Source organism: Fusarium flagelliforme (assembly GCF_020744385.1).
Source record: "Fusarium flagelliforme strain FIESC 12 MPI-CAGE-AA-0113 chromosome Unknown B0J16scaffold_1, whole genome shotgun sequence".
Classification (NCBI taxonomy): domain Eukaryota; kingdom Fungi; phylum Ascomycota; class Sordariomycetes; order Hypocreales; family Nectriaceae; genus Fusarium; species Fusarium flagelliforme.
In genome coordinates, this window is record NW_025763503.1 from 2,649,788 (window position 1) to 2,667,286 (window position 17,499).

The window sequence follows — 17,499 nt, forward strand, 5'->3', positions numbered from 1 at the left end:
CCAATTTCCAACTACTCTGTCCGCGCTGCTTAATCAACATCGCTGTCTATGAAAATCATATCGAACAACCTGCCAAGAAAAACACCCTGGACCCGTCACGCGTTACTGTTTTTCGGGGGCAACAGCAACAGCCTCGGTGGCCTGCTCGTGGTACTTAGCTTTCCTTGAATTCACTTCATTTCTCTTGGGAGAGATGACCAACCCCTGTGATGTGCTGGGCGAGGATGTCCTCCTTCAGATCGGCCGCCTTCTTGTTTCCAAGAGGGATAGGATTGGAGGCACCCTCACCCTCCATATGGCCTTCTTCGCCATCTTCGTAGATTTCGTCTTCGTCGTCCTCATCATAAGCTTCCTGCAGATCGCGTGCCATGGACGCTTTCAGTTTCTCCTCATCGACGCTGCCACCCAATACACTTGATGCTTCGGCGAATTCGTCCATAGATGCACGGGAGATGTAGCTGTCGGCAAGACCTTCGCCAATCGCATCCATGTCCTCGTCCACTTCGGCATCTTCTTCATCATCGTACTCCTCTTCGTCGTCACCATATTCGCTGGTCGGTCCTTCAGGACCGTTGTCGTCGTCCTCATCATCACTCTCGCTCGCCGAGAAGTCGGCCATGGCGAGAGGGTCATCTCTCCAGTACGTGAAATCCGTATACTCCTCGCCGCCACCTTTTACCAGCGTGCTTACAGGAGGGAAGTAGTGATCAACGACTTCGTTGATATTCACGTAGCTCATCTTGAGCTTGTTGAGAGTTAAGAGATCCAAAGACACTTCGGAATTGGAGTTGATGGTAAAGATGCGGTTTCTGGGTACGTCGACGGTTCGGTAAGAAATTTGATCGGTCAATCGGTTTCCATAACCAGCGTAAAATGGGGTACGGTCTGGGCCGTAGAGGTTTCTGATATCTCTAAGAGTAGCCATCTTGAAGATATGTGGCTTGCGAAGATAAACTTCTCGTCTCAAAGCAGCCATTGTTCGGTCTGGCGAAAGAATAGTTGGGCCTGGAGGCATTTTGTAGCCATCTTGCACAATACCAGCCAGGTAGGCTCTTGTTGTATCTGACTGTCCGACGGATCGACTAGTGAGATACATGATGTTATAACCGTTGGCGGAAATGTCGCTGTAAAGCTTGGCAACACCCGAGTGTGTCCAGTCACGGCCGATCATGTTCAAGACATGGCCAAGAGCATCTGACTTGGTAATAGTGCCATCGATATCGGAAATGACGACAGGTGTCTCATGTCTCCAGAGATACATGTTGGCTTTGCAGGTAGCTCTGTTTACAGTGAAGGCCATCGAGTTCGCGCCAGGCTTCAGCTTCAAGTCCTTGAGCTGCTGACTAGTCAGCCGCAAGGTTTTCGCATAGTTTCTGTTAGGATCGCCTGCGTGGCCTGAAGATCCTGGCGGTGTGCGAGGAGGAGTTTGCAAGTCTATCGGACCAGCATCGGACTCGGTACGTCGATGAAGGGGCATAGGCGAAGCGGTCGCATCACTGCTGTCGCTCTGATATCCAGGGTCCGAAATAGCATCGGCGGCAGTGGAGCGACGATGCGACTGCAAAGAAGCCTCAATGGTCTTGTTCATGGCAGCCTGTTTCGCCTCCTCGCTGCTGTAAATCCACAGGTTTCCTTGCTCGTCGAATCCAAAGAGCGCGCCGATGTCATAATTTCCATCCAACTCTTCTGAAAGAATTTGTCGAGCCAGAATCTCAGCTCGAAGGATATCCTCTTCATTACCCTTGAAACCGGTCATATCCAACATCAGATCACCAGTGTCGGTAACCTTGGTGGGGATGCTTGCAGCAGACAGTCCCTTAGACAAAGCTCTGGCACGCTGAAGCGCTTCTCCGGTAGATAGAGGTGGAGGACTAGAAGACCTCTCAGAAGCAACATGTTCGTCGTCGTCGGCCGAGCTATTGCCATCCAGGCCTTGGCTTCGGGCGCTCGGTCGGAGGATATCCTCGCTATGTGGTCGGGGTATTTTTGTTGAAGACCAGTCGCCAGACACGGGACGGGCGCTGGGTAGTTCGGGTGAGGTTGAAAGGGGTGTGATCAAACCTGCTCTAGTATCAGTATAGGTTCTTGCAAGCTTGCCGCTTGCACGTACCATTGTCATTCCTTTTCTCATACAGAGCAGAAGGGGGCGGTCGCTGAGGCTTGGCCTCGGAAGCGTCCAGCTCGAATGCTTCTGGCTCTTGCAAACCAGCAGCAGACTGCTCAGCATTGAGTGGTGGACTGCTTGCAGGGCTAGAGGCGGGCGAAACAAGAGGTGACGTCTGTAGCGACTGTGGAATCCTGTCTGTGGTCTCGAAAACGAAGAAGGCCTCGCCGCCCTCACCAAGCTTCATAGAATAGCTTTGCTTGACGCCATTGACCTTGAACTCGACTTTTTTGTCCGAAGGTCGCAGGAGAGAAAACTTTCCAAATCGGACATGGAACGGGGAGCAGACTAAAGAGCCATCTTCGTGCTCGACGACAATGACATCAATAGCACCACTAAGGGTCGCGGGGTTGATTGAATTCCATGCTGTCGACACAGACTCGCTGAGACCTCGCACGTATTGCATCTTGCCTCTCGCGGCAGATGAAGTCGTATAGTATCTTTTGACGATATTAATCGCAAGTTGGAGAAGTAGAGGCGGCTGTCGCGGGGAGGTTGAATGACGATCCGTAGGGACTCTGTTTAAGCTGACGAGCTTCCAAGGAGAGGAGGATGCAGCAGCAAAGAGCGAGAGCCCAGGGCCCTAGAGAAGTTTATCTGATATCAGAGAGTAAGAGTAAAGCGTAGGGCAAGTGAAAGGTATGTAAGAGAAATTCTAAAATGTCTGTCTGATATTAGAAAAGAAAGCGGAATGGAATGCGGATTGTTGGGGGAGTAGGACGGTCGAGCCAGTGGATAGAGGTACCGAGTACCTACTATACTTGCTGTGGTTGAGCGGGCCCAGGCTCTTTTTTTCTTCTTACCCCAGTCGCCCAGTCTCTTAGATCAGGTGAAGACGTCACTATAGAGTTGGAGAAGTTTTAGTAGGTTAGAAAAAAGAAAAAAAAAGAAGAAAGGTTCTTTCAGATAATGAACAGATAATGTTTGACAACAATGCAAACGCGCGAAACAAAAATACGATGCTGAGGGGACTATGAAGAGTGGTGACACAGCATAAAACAAAGAATCCCATAAGCTCAAACATCTACCTAAGAATGACGAAGTCATTGTTACAGAAGACCCTACAGTACCTGTACAGACGTTGAGGGGCGTTCCACCCAACATACCCTGCCGTAGTACCCGGTACAAAGATACTACCCCAGCTCGCAGGGGTCTAGACATCCGCCAGAATCATGATGGATGCCCCAGCAGAATCTATCACATGAACGGCTCATGCGGCCAAGTTTGCCGAGTTGAGACTTTGAATCATTCGGTTTTACAGGTAGTTCTTGGTCTATAAACCTGATTGATGGTTAGAAGTTTCTATAGTTGAACGCGTCACTCGAAGGGGTTGGCTCTAGGACTATTGTTCTTGAGGTGTTAGTTGCTGATAATTGGACAATATTCGATAGGCTGCAGAGTTACCGGGATATTTTTGATGGATTTGTTCAACAATTGATATGCACATGTAGCCAGTACTACTGTCTAGTCTACTACATATATTCACCTACCCTTGCTTGTCCTGAGTAAATCCATGCTTGGTACAAAGAATCTGACCGCACATGACTGCCAGTCATTTATATCTCGGCATCTTTGCTCCGTCAAGTCACACTTGGCTGTGGTCATCGTCTGCCAGATAAGCGATCTCGTTGTTGGTTATACGATCTCAATTGGAGAGAACTTCGAAGATTCTTTTGGGTCGTTATTTTTCGCTCTTCTATCATATGCTGACACTAACTTACACAACTTGACCGCTCGGGATCAGCCGAGGTTGTAAACAAGACCCATAGACAGGGGAAGGATTATGGTTATTCTATATTTGACCCTCTGATTAATTAAGGGGAAGGGAATAATTGATTTTTCGCAGTAACTGGACCCTTTTTGATAATGAACCTATCTATGCATACAGAGTAGGCAGGTACTAAGGTATAGATAGATAGGTGGCTGAAGTATCATTGTCAACCACAAAGCATGTAATCACTTACTTACCCTATTCAGATGCTCAATCATGTAGTGAAGAGCATTGAAACATAACCTTCCAATCATGTTTCTCGCTAAGAGTTCGCATGGGAATAAGACATGCATACCATCTTGTCTTTTTTCCCTATGTGATGCAGTAGGTCTCGAATGCCAGTAATCACTCCATGAGAATCAGTGGAGATTGGTGACCTGCATAAGAATGAGCCGCGGCTCAACACATGCTTCAAAACAAAAGCCTCCGATAGCTTTCAAGTATACTGTACAAGTACTTTTTCTTTTTCCATTTTGATTTCACCCTTAGGCCACAATTCTCAGCCGTGTTCCAGTCCTTTCCGCACTTGCTTCTCTACTACAAGTTGTCAGCCAAGAACACTGCATATGATAATCGATATATCTTTGTCTTGGCGATTGATGTCATTGATTGACCAAGCTCGTCTTCGTAACCTAAAAGCTACTAAAGCTCAGTACAGTGGACTACAAGTTACTAAGTTTCTTGGATTGAGGCAGCTTGATAGCAGGATGACATAGATAGTCAAACAAGATCGAGGAGAGCGTGAAACCAATTGACGTTAAACTTATGTAAAATACTCGGTGCAGACGAATTCACATGCTTGCTTCCGTTGGAGATGCCTAGAGTCGATATCGGTCCGTTGAATTTGAACAGGGGTAACCACCAAACTGGACAAACCCTTCTGCCTTTGGAGAAGGTTCCATGAGGCCTTTCTGGAAAGCTCGGGCACTAGACACCAACTGAGGAAAAACCCTGAAAGCTGAGTTTGAGGCGATCTCCGGCACTTGCTGTTAAGGCTGTCGAGCTGGTCATTAGTGTTACCAGCTTGAAGCTGAACTGGGATATCATGTCCAGGTACTCAGTTTCTCAACTTGGATTTCATCTTTATCCTCTGAATATCGACGCCTTTGAGTACGGATGTGCAACACTCGATATCGATTCTGAACATGAATTGTTTATGGCAAGTCTTGTGTGCGTGTTGATATGTCCCAAGCTTGTGGAATTCGCCTATCGGCCATCTCGACGCCTTCAAGCGTTTATCTGCGAGATGAGAAACGGCAGAAACCTTATTTGCGCCCAATAAAGTTGCCATCCAGATGGTACTGTACTGTACGCAAAGAGCCGTTGAAAAAGTCAGCCATATTGCGTCTTCCGTCTTGATGAGTGGACGTTCTGCCGCAAGCATCATTAGTGACGTTTTGCGGTAGCGATTCGCTACGCTAGCGATGAGGTTTGATCGCGAATGCATTCCAATGGCATTCGCGTAAATCTAATTGCTGTGAACTGTAGAATAGCTTTGGTAAACATTGACTACTAAATCAGTTATCGTCGTAGACGCGACGGATTCACCGTAGAAGCATCAATCCTATGCCATTGGTATAGGAGGCACCTGTGGACCTGTAATGAGGAAACAGGCGGCAACAAACGGTTATCAAATACAGTGCATAGAAAACAGTGATAACCGTCATTTTGTTCATATTAGATGGCCCAAGAGCGTAACATGGCGTGTGAACTGCAAAATGTTAGTCGCTTGGCTGGCCACGCGACAGGTGAAAGCACGGTGTATCATTCATGGCAACACTGTAATCTCCGCAGAAAACAGCAGCCCTGTGGCTGAGAATTTGCACGCTGCAACCAAATCTCCACTGGACCCGAAAGGGACCCCGAGCCGATGACCACGCTGGTCTCTCTTTCCTCCCTCTCCAATGATCAGAGTAGACTCGCTCCGAACCAACCCAAACCAAGCAGCCCATGCCCATGCCCGCCTATTTTTCACCCACTGCTGGCATCGGCATCTGCCTCGAGGATCCGTTTCCCACACGACAACCTGGACTTGGACTTGGATTTGGACGATTCTTGGACGCTTGGCTCGGTCTTCAACATCTTCAAGACTGAGATCGCGCTGAGCTGAGAACATGTCATGGGAGTTACCCGTCTTGACTACTCTCATCCTCAGTGTACTTGGCTTCTGGTGGATTTATAGCCCTCGCGCCAGCTACCAGAAGGCCTTGCTCTACGCCTTCCTCTGCAGTCTTACTGTCCTTGTCGATACTCGTCGCCTGATCGAATACTTTTCTCCCGCCACGATCGAAGCATTGCTTGATTTCCGCATCCATGTTCTTCTGATCCATCATTTCAAGATGGTCTTGACACTTGGTGCTGTCGTTTGGTGAGTTTGCCCCTCTTGTCAAATTCGACAACTCGACCCCTCTGTTTTGCATCACGCTGACCATTGGCCCCCTTTACTTCAGGCTACTGCATCGCTCGTGGCAGACATTATGGAAACCCGTCCCCGACCTAATCAACATTCTCGGCGTCGACGTGCCCGAACCTCCTGATGTTTCTCTTGCTGGCATCCGATCCGATGCTGCTACCCTGAGCTGGACTCGCCCTACCAGTAATCGGCCGGTACAAAAATATACTATCCAAGTGAATGGCGTTCATGGTTGGTCTTACTGTCAAGATATATATCGAACTCGAATAGGGTGAAATGCCAGAACTTAACTAATACGGTTGGCATCTAGTTGGTGATTCACCTGGAAATGAAGTCGCAATTACTGTGACAGGCTTGAAGCCAGATCATTTTTACAATATCAGGGTTGTTGCTGTCGGCCCGAACAACTTCCAGGCTGGAAGCAAGGTCCTACGCCTTCGAACTTTTGGAAAAGATGGTAGACCTCAGTTGGGTAACTCACGCTTGCCTACCAGTTTTGCAAACAACGACCATCCCCAATCCAAGATTGGCGACGAAGATGACGAATCCGATTCGCAAAAGAAGTCTCCGGTACCAACCGTCGAGGCGGCCCCTGTGCTGGATGGTAACAACGCGTCTACGTCTGATGTGAGCGCCACTGCTCCGAGCCAGCGACGAAATACGGTCAACCGACGACACTCACCGTCCGTTGCTAGCATGGATCAACCTCAAATCAAACTTCCACCTGTGGACGGCCCAGAACTGTCACTCGACGAACTGAACCGACGATTCGAGTCCACCAGGAAAGAAGTTGACGAAATCCTTGCTCAGTATGCCAAGGAAGAAGCCGAACTCCAACAGCAGGAAGAAGAGCTTAAACAGGAGAAGGATGCCAAGAGACAGGCTTTGAAGGAGAAAGAGGAGCAGACTGCGCAGCTGAAGGCGAGTGTTAGGACCACTATGGAGCAGATGCGTGCTGCGGAGAAGGAGCGAACGAAGAAGGAGCAGCAGCTAAAGGACAAGGAAAATAAGAAGTCCAAAGTCCGTGATACTGCTTCTAAGCTCGAGAATGACATTGAGAGGATGAAGAAGGAGCGAGATGGCTTCGAGGCTCAGAAGAAGGAGCTGAAAGAAAAGAGAGACAATGATGGTCAGGAGCTTGATGATTCCAACGCGAAGCTACAGGAGAAATGTGCCGAACTTGAAGCTGAGCTCCGGGAGAAGGGAAAACAACTCCAGGACCTCAAGGCCACCCGTGAAGAGCTTCCTGGTGCGGACGATGAGCAGTGGAAGGAGAACGATGTTGTCGTGCGGAAGGAGTGGGATGCCAGGAGAAAGGAACTGCACAGTCAGCTGGTTGCAGAAACCAAGAAACTCCATAACCTGGACTCGCAGATTCGGTATCTTAGGGAGGAACAACACAATATGGGGCTGTACTACAGCAACCAACCAGACCCTACTGCCGCAGAGTTTGAGCCTGCAACAGCTCAGGATCCCAGAGACAGCGGGAACTTCGACTCTCTTTCCCATCTCAATCTGTCACCGCCGCCCAACCAGTTTGGACCACCCGACGACTCTTTCTCTGGTTTCAGCCGTGCTGGATTTAGTCAAATATTGTTTATGGACCACAACGCGGCCGACAATGCTGATGATCACCAGTCAGAGGCCGACTTCAGGGCCAACGCGGGACCTCTTAGTCCTACTGCTCACTCTCTTCTTCCTTCAGGCATCTTTGACGAAACCTTTGAGGATGCTGAAGAGCATCTTCCAAACCAGTACTTGCCAGAATCTGTCACAGCTGCAGAAGAGGATAACCCACAATCGCCATTATCGTCAGATGGACGCTCTCTCAACATGTTCTCCAGTCCTCATGGCTCGTCTCACAATCTGCCTTTCCCTCAGTACAACGACATGGACTCGCAATCCCTGAACATCAACTCATCCCCACAGCAAGCGCCTCTTCAATCAAGTCATCGACTATCTAGCTTGCTGTCTAATTTCCAACGCAGGGGAGCAAAACCAGCGGATGTTGAAGGACCTGCGATTGGCAGCCTTAAGGCGGGTCAGAGCCAATCGTTCCCGCGAAGCACCGATGATCATGACATGCCAGGCAGCAAGCGTAGGATAAGTTTCTCATGGATGAATAGGCACTCGGGAGAACCCAGCCGGTCGAGCATGGGCCCTACTTCCAGGCCATTTTCTGCTCGGAGACTGAACCCATTTGCCAGCAGTGCCGGCGCTCTTACAGGAGACAACGATTCCCCCGACTCTCGGCCTGCGTCAATTGCATCTACGGACCTTCCCCGACCCTCGACTGACAGTGGCTCAATCTGGAACATGCCGGGTGACTTCTCTATGCTATCCAAGAACCGAGTCTGGTCGCCGAACGAAGGGCGCTGGTCTTCCAGAAACCCATCTCGCCGTCCTTCACTTGGTGCCGCCCCGACCGTGCTTGAGACGACCCTTGCAACAGCCAATGATGAGATCCTTGACGATCGTGACTTACTCGACCCTCAGACATCACCTAGTCAGATTGGTGTCATCGGATCACGCCCCCCTAGTCACCGAGCATCAATGAATCGGAATCTCAACCCAGCGGCACCCACTTTCAGGACACCATCTTTCTTTGGTCGCAGAGATAGAGATGCTAGCCCCGACAAAGGATCGAAGGGTAAAGAAAAGCGTGGTAAATCCAAAGAGGGCCGTACTAAGGGCATAGAAGCTTTGACACCCACCGTCGAAGTGCCACCAAACCTTGATGACTCGCCATCAAGTCCACGAATGTCTCGCGACGCCTATTCTGTTCACACGCAGAACTCGATATCAGAATCCCATGAGTCTTTGGATTTGGGCATGACAGCCTCGAATTCGACGACGGACAACAACGCTGCGAGTCACAAAGACGCCGATAGCAGTGTGGTCAAGAAGCTGTTTAGGAAGGGAAGCTCCAGCAAGTTTAGCACACTGTCTTCCAGGCTGAGTAAGGACTCTGTCTTATTTAAGAAGGGGCCCGGCAGCAGCACGTTTTCCGAGAAGAACATGTCATCAGAGCATCGACCTAGTATTGGCGATGCTGACGAGCTTGACGAGGATATATCTCAGCTTGGCCGCAGCTACGATAGTATGGCTAGCAGCCCTTCGTTGGGTCAAGGCAGCTTCAAGTCCAAGGACGCCCCTAAGGAGGGTCGCATGGGAACGTGGCGCTTCTCGATGAAGAAGAAGACGAAAGAGCCTGCCGCTAAAGAGAAGGAAAGTTTGGAAAATGACAGGCCTGTAGATGAGTAGAGAGGTATATAATAGCATGCGATGCTGCGTAGAGCAGTGCAGCGTTCTAGAATATTATGTAGCGAAGCGAAGCGGCATGTTGGCATTGTAGTGGATAGCAAGATTTTATCATGATTATTCACATCGTTGATAATCACACCTCAACCGTTGTACTTTTTTGAATATAGTAATATTCTCGCCGAGTTGTACAATTACCTTTAAAGGGCATGCATGCTCCAATGTTAATCGAGGCTCAGCTCAGGGGAAGTTCAGCCACGTAGTACAGAGTAGTAGCCCAGCTTATCCGGGATGGCCCGCTTTTAGCCATCATGGCACTTGACACGTGCAAGGAGCTTCCTCATGCTCATGTTCATTGCGAATAACAACGTCCACCATTGACTCAATCATCTTGGGGGTATTTCGGATAACCAATGGATGAGCCGCAGTCATAATGAATGGCAACTATACAGAACCCTCAGCTCTAGACGCTGGTGAGTAGGTGGTGAAGCTGGAGCTTACTTTATCCCTTTGTTGCTAACTCATCCCTCCATAGTCGACTACAATGCGATAGATCACCTCAACCTTCTGTTTTCGCATCCATCGGCGATATCGTCTATAAGCGAGGTTTCGAAATCGCTCCAAAATCATCAAAATGCACTTTCGAACGATATAGCCACGCTCGAAACCACCCAGGCTTATGGCTCCGACTCAAGCCTCGAGCGCATGCAATCGGCGCAAGCTGAGCTTGCCCAGCTGTTTCGAAAGATCGAGACGGTGCGCTCGCGTGCGATCGAAACGGAACAGAATATCACATCGATGACGGCCGATATCAAGAGACTCGATGGGACGAAGCGCAACCTAACGCTGAGCATGACGGCGCTCAAGCGGCTACAGATGCTGACAACGGCTTATGAGCAGCTCCGAGGCTTAGCCAAAACGCGCCAGTACAGAGAGTGTGCAGGTCTCTTGCAGGCTGTTTTACAGCTCATGAAACACTTCAACAGCTATCGCAGTATCGAACAGATCGCGACGCTGAGCAGGGGTGTGGCTGAGCTGCAGCGCGAGCTTCTGGAGCAGGTCTGCGAGGACTTCGAGATGGCATTCGCCAAGGGAGAAGTCGGCTTGCGAAGGGGTATGCTTGTTGAAGCCTGCCTTGTCATGGACGCTCTTGGAGATTCCGCCAAGGCTCGTCTCATGAACTGGTATGTCAACACCGAGCTGCGAGAGTACCGACAGGTATTCCGGGGCAACGATGAAGCCGGCAGCTTGGACAATATCGGACGGCGATATGCGTGGTTCAAACGAATGATGAAGACCCATGATGACGAGCACTCGATGATCTTCCCACCGCACTGGAGGGCCAATGAGACACTGGCAGCGGCGTTCTGTGACGGTACTCGTGATGACTTCAAGGGTATCCTGGAGCGCAGCATGCGACGTACGGACGGTAACAGGATTGATGTCAATCTACTATTGAGTTGCCTGCAGGAGACATTGGACTTTGAGCAGAGTCTTGAAAAGCGTTTCGCAACCACTTCAAGAGCCAGTATCGACACACTCAGCTCCGTCGAAGATAGGGCGCACAGCTTCCATGGCATGATTTCAGTTGCATTTGAGCCCTACCTGAGTTTATGGGTTGAATCGCAAGATAAGCAGCTGGCAACGATGATACCCAAGTATCGTAGCCAGCCACTTATACCGCCTGATGATGAGTTCTCACCACAGGCTGTCATTGCCTCAGCGATTGAGTTATTTCACTTTTACAAACTCACGCTGTCGCAATGCGCAAAATTATCTACCAGCGAGCGTCTTCTTGATCTAGCTAAAATACTGGCCAAGTATCTGGATGAATACGCCCAACAAGTCCTGCTGCACATATTGCAGTCTGGTGGCCCTCAAGGTCCTCCGCTCCAGGATGTTGTGCTTGTGTTGAACACAGCCGACTTTTGGCACATTAACACAAATCAGCTGGAAGAGAGCATCAAGAAGAGAATCGACGGTGAGCTCGTGTCCAAGGTTGACCTTTCATCACAGTCAGATGCCTTCCTTGGCGTGGCGAGTGCATCAGTCCTAGCTCTTGTTCGCGCCGTGGAGCTTGACTGTGAAGGTGTCTGGCGTGAAATGAAGAATACCAACTGGAGCACTATGGAGAGTGTTGGCGACCAAAGCTCATACGTAGGCGAGCTTGTGAAGCATGCTGATGGGAAAGCTGCTGAGATCTTGGGTATCATCTCGAAGCAACAGTACGCCAGGGCCTTTTGTGACAATTTGGTGGAGCATCTGGCGACAGGGTATATCAATAGCATTATTCAATGCCGACCGATATCCGAAGTTGGTGCCGAGCAGGTAAGTTTGATCCATTCGCTTGAATCAGGTTCATGTCTAATAGTGGGTTTGCAGATGTTGCTCGACAAGTATGTTCTCACCAAGGCCTTTGAGAAGTTGATCATGCACCATGCATCATTCTCAGGACACGAGGCTCCTCCATCGAGCTTTGTGCGAAGAGTTCAGCATTGCATGAATCGACTTGACCCATTGCTCAAGACGCTTCAAGTGCGACCCTCGCCACCAGAGGGCTTGGTTCAGGCGTATCTGATCCATATCGGAGATCGCTCAGATACCAACTTCAGGAAGATATTGGATCTGAAGGGAGTTCGAAAGGCGGACCACGGCCATTTGATAGAGCTCTTTGGTATTCACCGGGATAGCACAACCAATGACAAGCTGGTTGCTAGTTCCCCATTACTAACACCTCTCATGACAACCATGAGCTTAGGTAACACCGCTGCCCTGTCAACCATGAACCCGACAGTAGCATCGGCAGTCAGTCCTAGGTTTGAGGCCGGATCACTGGGCGAGAAGCTTCTCAGCGCAGCAAGAGATATTCAGGGCAGTACGAGCACCGTAGCACAGACAGGATTAGAAAAGGCAACAATCAACGAGAACTTGCGGAACTTTGGCAAGTTCTTCAAGAGAGATATTGGATCATTGGGAGCTAGATTTGGAAAACGGGATGGTAGTGTTGGCGCAGAGGAAGGACGATAGAGCGTTTGATACAGTTAGATCGACTAATAACGTCATGGATCCCTTGTTTATTCATCTTTTTTAACTCAAGCCATGTTCCTGGTTGTCATGAGGAATCAATTAAGGATATCATTTAACCACCATGTACCTATCTTGGTACATTGCCTTAGCCGCGGTACAATTCGGCTTAGTAACGTCATTTGATGCTACTGATTGATAAGGGAAAGCAAGTAGAAAAAATAACCTGGTCAGTTGTCAAAGTCATCCAGCAGCTTCTAATCCTTCTGGTAAGGCAAATGTCATCTCCACATCAAAGACTCTCTCCGTTGGCTTATAAATCCACTATTTCAACCCCCGATCCAATCAGAATCTCTCCTCGAATTTGATTCCATATCCCGAATCTGCATTGACTCGACTTGCCTCACCTCGCATTGCATGAATAGTCCAGACCCCACACATCAAACCACGTTCACATTCTCTCAGGGTCGCCGCATTCGCCGAAGTCGCTTTCAGCTAGTTAACTTGACCAGTTTTTTCTTTACCGCCCCTCCCTTCTACAAGTTGACATCGCATTGCTAGTCTACAGTGGCGCTTTCCTGTTCCTGTTCCTGTCTGAATAAAGAACTCGCGACAGCCCACCTTTTTTCTTCTTCCCCCATCCCACCTCCAACACCGCCAAACTGTTCTCCTCAACCTTCAAACGCGTTACTCTTCGTTCAAGCGCTGGCCTATCGATTGCGGCAGCGGCGACTACGTTTCAAAAAACAACTAGAAAACCAGCCGTCGAGTTTGGTGTTAGGAAAATGCACAGCAAGGTTGTCAGTATGTTTTACCCCTCCATCGACAGGGTGAACCCCTCATACTCCGAAAAATTACAGATAAGGCTGACATTGAGTTTGTACAGTTATCGGTTCAGGGCCTGCTGCCCACACGGCTGCTGTCTACTTGGCACGAGCCGAGTTGAAGCGTAAGTAAAACATTATGCCCAGATAATGGTACTGCAATATTAACACAAGATAGCCGTTCTCTATGAGGGTTTCATGGCCAACGGTATCGCCGCTGGCGGTCAATTGACCACCACCACCGAGGTTGAGAACTTCCCCGGTTTCCCCAAGGGTATCATGGGAGGCGAGTTGATGGTAAGCTTATCTCAGACTCTCTGACTGAGAAATCAAACTAACACGACCCCAGGACAACATGCGAGCCCAGTCCGAGCGTTTCGGCACAGAAATCGTCACCGACACCGTTGCTACCCTCGACCTCTCTTCCCGCCCCTTCAAGTACACCACCGAGTTCTCCCCCGAGGAGACACACACCGCCGAGACCGTTATTCTTGCCACCGGTGCCTCCGCCCGCCGTCTGAACCTCCCCGGTGAGGAGAAGTACTGGCAGAACGGTGTCTCCGCCTGCGCTGTCTGCGACGGAGCCGTCCCCATCTTCCGCAACAAGCCTCTCTTCGTCATTGGTGGTGGTGACTCCGCCGCCGAGGAGGCCACTTTCCTCACCAAGTACGCCAGCCACGTTACCGTCCTCGTCCGTCGCGATGTCCTCCGTGCCAGCCGAACCATGGCCAACCGACTCCTCAACCACCCCAAGTGCACCGTCCTGTTCAACAGCGGTGCCACCGAGATCCGAGGTGGTGAGGATGGCCTCATGAGCCACCTCGTTGTCAAGAACAACAAGACTGGCGAGGAGAAGGTTCACGAGGCCAACGGTCTGTTCTACGCCATCGGTCACGACCCCGCCACTACCCTTGTCAAGGGTCAGGTTGACATGGACGAGGATGGCTACATCAAGACCACCCCTGGTACCACATACACCAACGTCGAGGGTGTCTTCGCTGCTGGTGACGTCCAGGACAAGCGATACCGACAAGCTATCACCAGTGCCGGTACTGGATGCATGGCTGCTCTCGAGGCCGAGAAGTTCCTTGCCGACCACGAGGATGACGAGCGAGCCGACGAGCGACCCAACCCCAACTAAGAAATAAAAATAGAGACATAGAAGCTTCAATATAGACTTGCGCCGTTTTAGACAGGATATAGAAATCTAGTTAAAAGTCACGAGCAGTCAATAGACTCAATCTAATGAATTTTACGTTAAATAACTTTTCATAATATCAGAGTGCACATGTGACATTTCCAATTGAGGACCTTTATTTACTATTTCATTACTTATGGCCGACTATGTTCTTGAATTAGACAAGATGCGCCAAACAACTTTTTATCTGCCAAACCTAGGACAACAGCATCATAATGCTATCCTGGCTGGTTCATGGTATCATGATATGTTATTTTCTTAGTTTCGCTCGAGAACAGCAGGAGGGGTAATCTCGTTGCCCTTGAGGTTCTCAAGACCCTCACCACCCTGTACAATGTTAGCATAATATTCTCTGTGTATATCTGAGCGTTTTGACTTACGTAGCTGATAAGAGGTGACACCTCAACACCGACATCGGCCTTGTCGCCAACAACGATGGCACCGGCAGCCTCAACCCAGCGCTTGCCCTGGGTCATGATATCGGCCTTGCTGGTTTCAGGGTCATCCTCACCAGTGCCAGGAGCGTTCTTGAGGGGAGAGAACTCGTCCTCACGCTTAACCTCGAGAGAGGCAAACTTCTCCAGTGACAGGAAGGGGAAGACGTCGAAGACGAACTGCTCGAGCTTGATGCCGTTGGGCTTCTCGGGCTTGACAGTCTCGCCGCTCTGGAGATCGGCGGAGGGGATCTTCTTGCGGGCGATGTGGTGGGGAAGCTTGTGAGCCCACTGGGGGATAGAGTCGAGGAAGCGGAAAGAGTAGTAGTGGTTGACAATGTTGGCAGCACGGAATCGGAGGAGGTCAGGCTGCTTGGGGTCGGTCTCCTCAGCGGTAGCCTGGTCAATCTCAGAGTACTCAACAACATCGGGCTTGCCGTTCTTGGAGAGAATCAGACCGACAGACTCGGTAGCGTTACGCTTACGCACGACCTTGGTGGCAATGTCGACATCGAGAGAAGCAGAGAAACCGATGAAGACAGGGTCAGCGACCTTGACAAGGCAATTGTCAACGCAGTAAGCATGGATGTGCTGAACGCCACGCTTTCGCATGTCGTCAACGACACCAGAAACAACGAGAGCGTTGTAGAGACCACCGTTTCCATCAGGGGCAACGGCAACCTTGCCCTTGGTCTCAAGGAGGATCTTGCCGTCGTTGGAGATGCAAGGCAGAACACCCTGCTCGAAGATCTTGACGTTCTCCTGGCTCAGACCGAAGTAGTTGTTCTCCTGGAAGAACTTCTCGGTAGGACCACGAGTAGGACCGCTGGTCATGACGTACCAGGGAACAACGGCGTTTGAGCCCTTCTTAGCAGCAAGCTCCTGAATCTTGGCGATTCGCTCACCCTGAAGCTGGAAGAGAGACTTGTGAGAGGGCAGACCAATGTCGTAGCAGCCCTTGGGAGCAGAGCTACCCAGACGGGTACCCTGGCCACCAGCCATGAGGACAACGGCGACCTGACCCTTGGAGATGAGGTCAAGACCAGAGTCGTACCACTTGGCAATATCATCGGCGCTGGAGTCGAGGATACTGGCGGTGGCAGATTCGGGAAGAGGCTCGAGACGGTCGGGCTCATCGCTGGTCTTGGGAGGGTTCAAAGCGCGGTTTGTGATGTCGTTGATGTGGGAAGGATCGAAGCCAGAGAGCTGCTGGTAGAGGGTTCCTCGCTCGGCGGAAGACAGAGAGTCGTAGAAAGTGAAGACTTGCTCCTGGCCGGCCTTGGAGTACTTCTCCTTGAGCTCGTTGAGAGCCTCGGGAGTAGGCTCAGCAGGGGCGTCAGAGCCCTTGCCAAGGTGAAGCGCCTGCTTGATGGCCTCCATTGTGATGTGTGTGTAAGTGGTTTGGGGGGAGTTGCGGTGAGAACGATTGGAAGCTTATAGACGGGTGTCTAGAAGCTAAGAAGAGAGGAAATATGGAAGAGTTGAATTGGTATGAAGAAAGAAGAGAAAAAGAGGAAGAAACAATGGGGGGTGGGAGAGTTGGGAGCTAAATACGAATGGAAGACAGTCGATCTCGGAAAGAGCCTTACAGCAAGGTAGTCCGCGACTTTCCTTTTCGTTCTTGACGTCGTACCTTCCCTAGCAACGCACCTGCCTACCCAACACGTTTACTTCCTACCTAGCTTACCTACTTCTTACTACGGTCTTACCTTACCTTTAGGTGTAACGCCTTTACTTCACCGTACCTTGCTTGCTTAAAGCTCCCACCCCAACGCTGATGCCCCTCAGCTGCCCCGCCTACTCTAGGTCGAATTGAGCTTGGCGGCCAATTGGAAGAGGACCATGAACGGCGGAGGGGCCCATCGATCCTGCCTCATGCTTGGTGCTGATGGAGAGGCTTTGCTGGATGCCATGGCGCCCATGCTGTTACGCTGCCACCTCCTATTCGATCATTCATGAGGTGTTCGTTTCATACATAAGAGTGTACGTAAGCTCATATATAACGGTCATGTATAGCAGACTTCAGAGTCAGGTATCAGAGGTAACTCTTGGAAAAGAGTCGTTACAATGGCTCGTATTTGTCTTCAACAAAACTGTATCCATGATTTTCACAGCAACCATGAGGTCCATACAAATTCTTCAGGGACCAGCAGGGTTCGGGTTCGTCAACTTGTCTCAGTACCCCACCATGACATTGAGGTGAGGCCAAAGGCAGGGCTGTTGTGTGGCTGTGGCGGCTGACGGGAAATGTCGATGTCATTGGATGGATCTGAGATGCTGAAAATAGCATCTTATGCCAGGGACGGATGCTGTTATTCACACTGGTAGTTTGAAGGTCCAGACATGAATATTTTCAAAAAGCATATACAGAAAACTGACACTGCAGGTTACAGGAAGAGATATCATGCGT

At 50.1% G+C, this 17,499-nt stretch overlaps 5 protein-coding genes across 5 annotated transcripts; 3 read left to right on the forward strand and 2 right to left on the reverse strand.

Annotated features, from left to right (window-relative positions):
• Positions 1 to 166: 166 nt before the first annotated feature.
• Positions 167 to 2,779, reverse strand: B0J16DRAFT_15388 (Lipin/Ned1/Smp2-domain-containing protein). The gene is made up of 2 exons (XM_046122095.1): positions 2,111 to 2,779; positions 167 to 2,061 (listed from the first exon to the last, which is right to left on the reverse strand). The coding sequence occupies exons 1-2, from the start codon at positions 2,568 to 2,570 to the stop codon at positions 176 to 178; spliced, it is 2,346 nt and encodes a 781-aa protein (XP_045988830.1). The 5' UTR covers positions 2,571 to 2,779; the 3' UTR covers positions 167 to 175.
• A 3,150-nt stretch (positions 2,780 to 5,929) lies between these two features.
• On the forward strand, positions 5,930 to 6,834 carry B0J16DRAFT_15443 (uncharacterized protein). Its single transcript, XM_046122099.1, has 2 exons — positions 5,930 to 6,303; positions 6,386 to 6,834. The coding sequence occupies exons 1-2, from the start codon at positions 6,050 to 6,052 to the stop codon at positions 6,621 to 6,623; spliced, it is 492 nt and encodes a 163-aa protein (XP_045988831.1). The 5' UTR covers positions 5,930 to 6,049; the 3' UTR covers positions 6,624 to 6,834.
• Positions 6,835 to 9,940: 3,106 nt separating this feature from the next.
• On the forward strand, positions 9,941 to 12,741 carry B0J16DRAFT_327688 (Vps53-like protein). The gene is made up of 3 exons (XM_046126128.1): positions 9,941 to 10,082; positions 10,145 to 11,937; positions 11,992 to 12,741. The coding sequence occupies exons 1-3, from the start codon at positions 10,043 to 10,045 to the stop codon at positions 12,634 to 12,636; spliced, it is 2,478 nt and encodes an 825-aa protein (XP_045988832.1). The 5' UTR covers positions 9,941 to 10,042; the 3' UTR covers positions 12,637 to 12,741.
• A 195-nt stretch (positions 12,742 to 12,936) lies between these two features.
• Positions 12,937 to 14,719, forward strand: B0J16DRAFT_327689 (uncharacterized protein). The gene is made up of 4 exons (XM_046126129.1): positions 12,937 to 13,437; positions 13,520 to 13,582; positions 13,636 to 13,754; positions 13,807 to 14,719. The coding sequence occupies exons 1-4, from the start codon at positions 13,419 to 13,421 to the stop codon at positions 14,596 to 14,598; spliced, it is 993 nt and encodes a 330-aa protein (XP_045988833.1). The 5' UTR covers positions 12,937 to 13,418; the 3' UTR covers positions 14,599 to 14,719.
• A 28-nt stretch (positions 14,720 to 14,747) lies between these two features.
• B0J16DRAFT_296136 (nucleotide-diphospho-sugar transferase) lies at positions 14,748 to 16,787 on the reverse strand. Its single transcript, XM_046124433.1, has 2 exons — positions 15,036 to 16,787; positions 14,748 to 14,982 (listed from the first exon to the last, which is right to left on the reverse strand). The coding sequence occupies exons 1-2, from the start codon at positions 16,467 to 16,469 to the stop codon at positions 14,914 to 14,916; spliced, it is 1,503 nt and encodes a 500-aa protein (XP_045988834.1). The 5' UTR covers positions 16,470 to 16,787; the 3' UTR covers positions 14,748 to 14,913.
• Between the last annotated feature and the right edge of the window lie 712 nt (positions 16,788 to 17,499).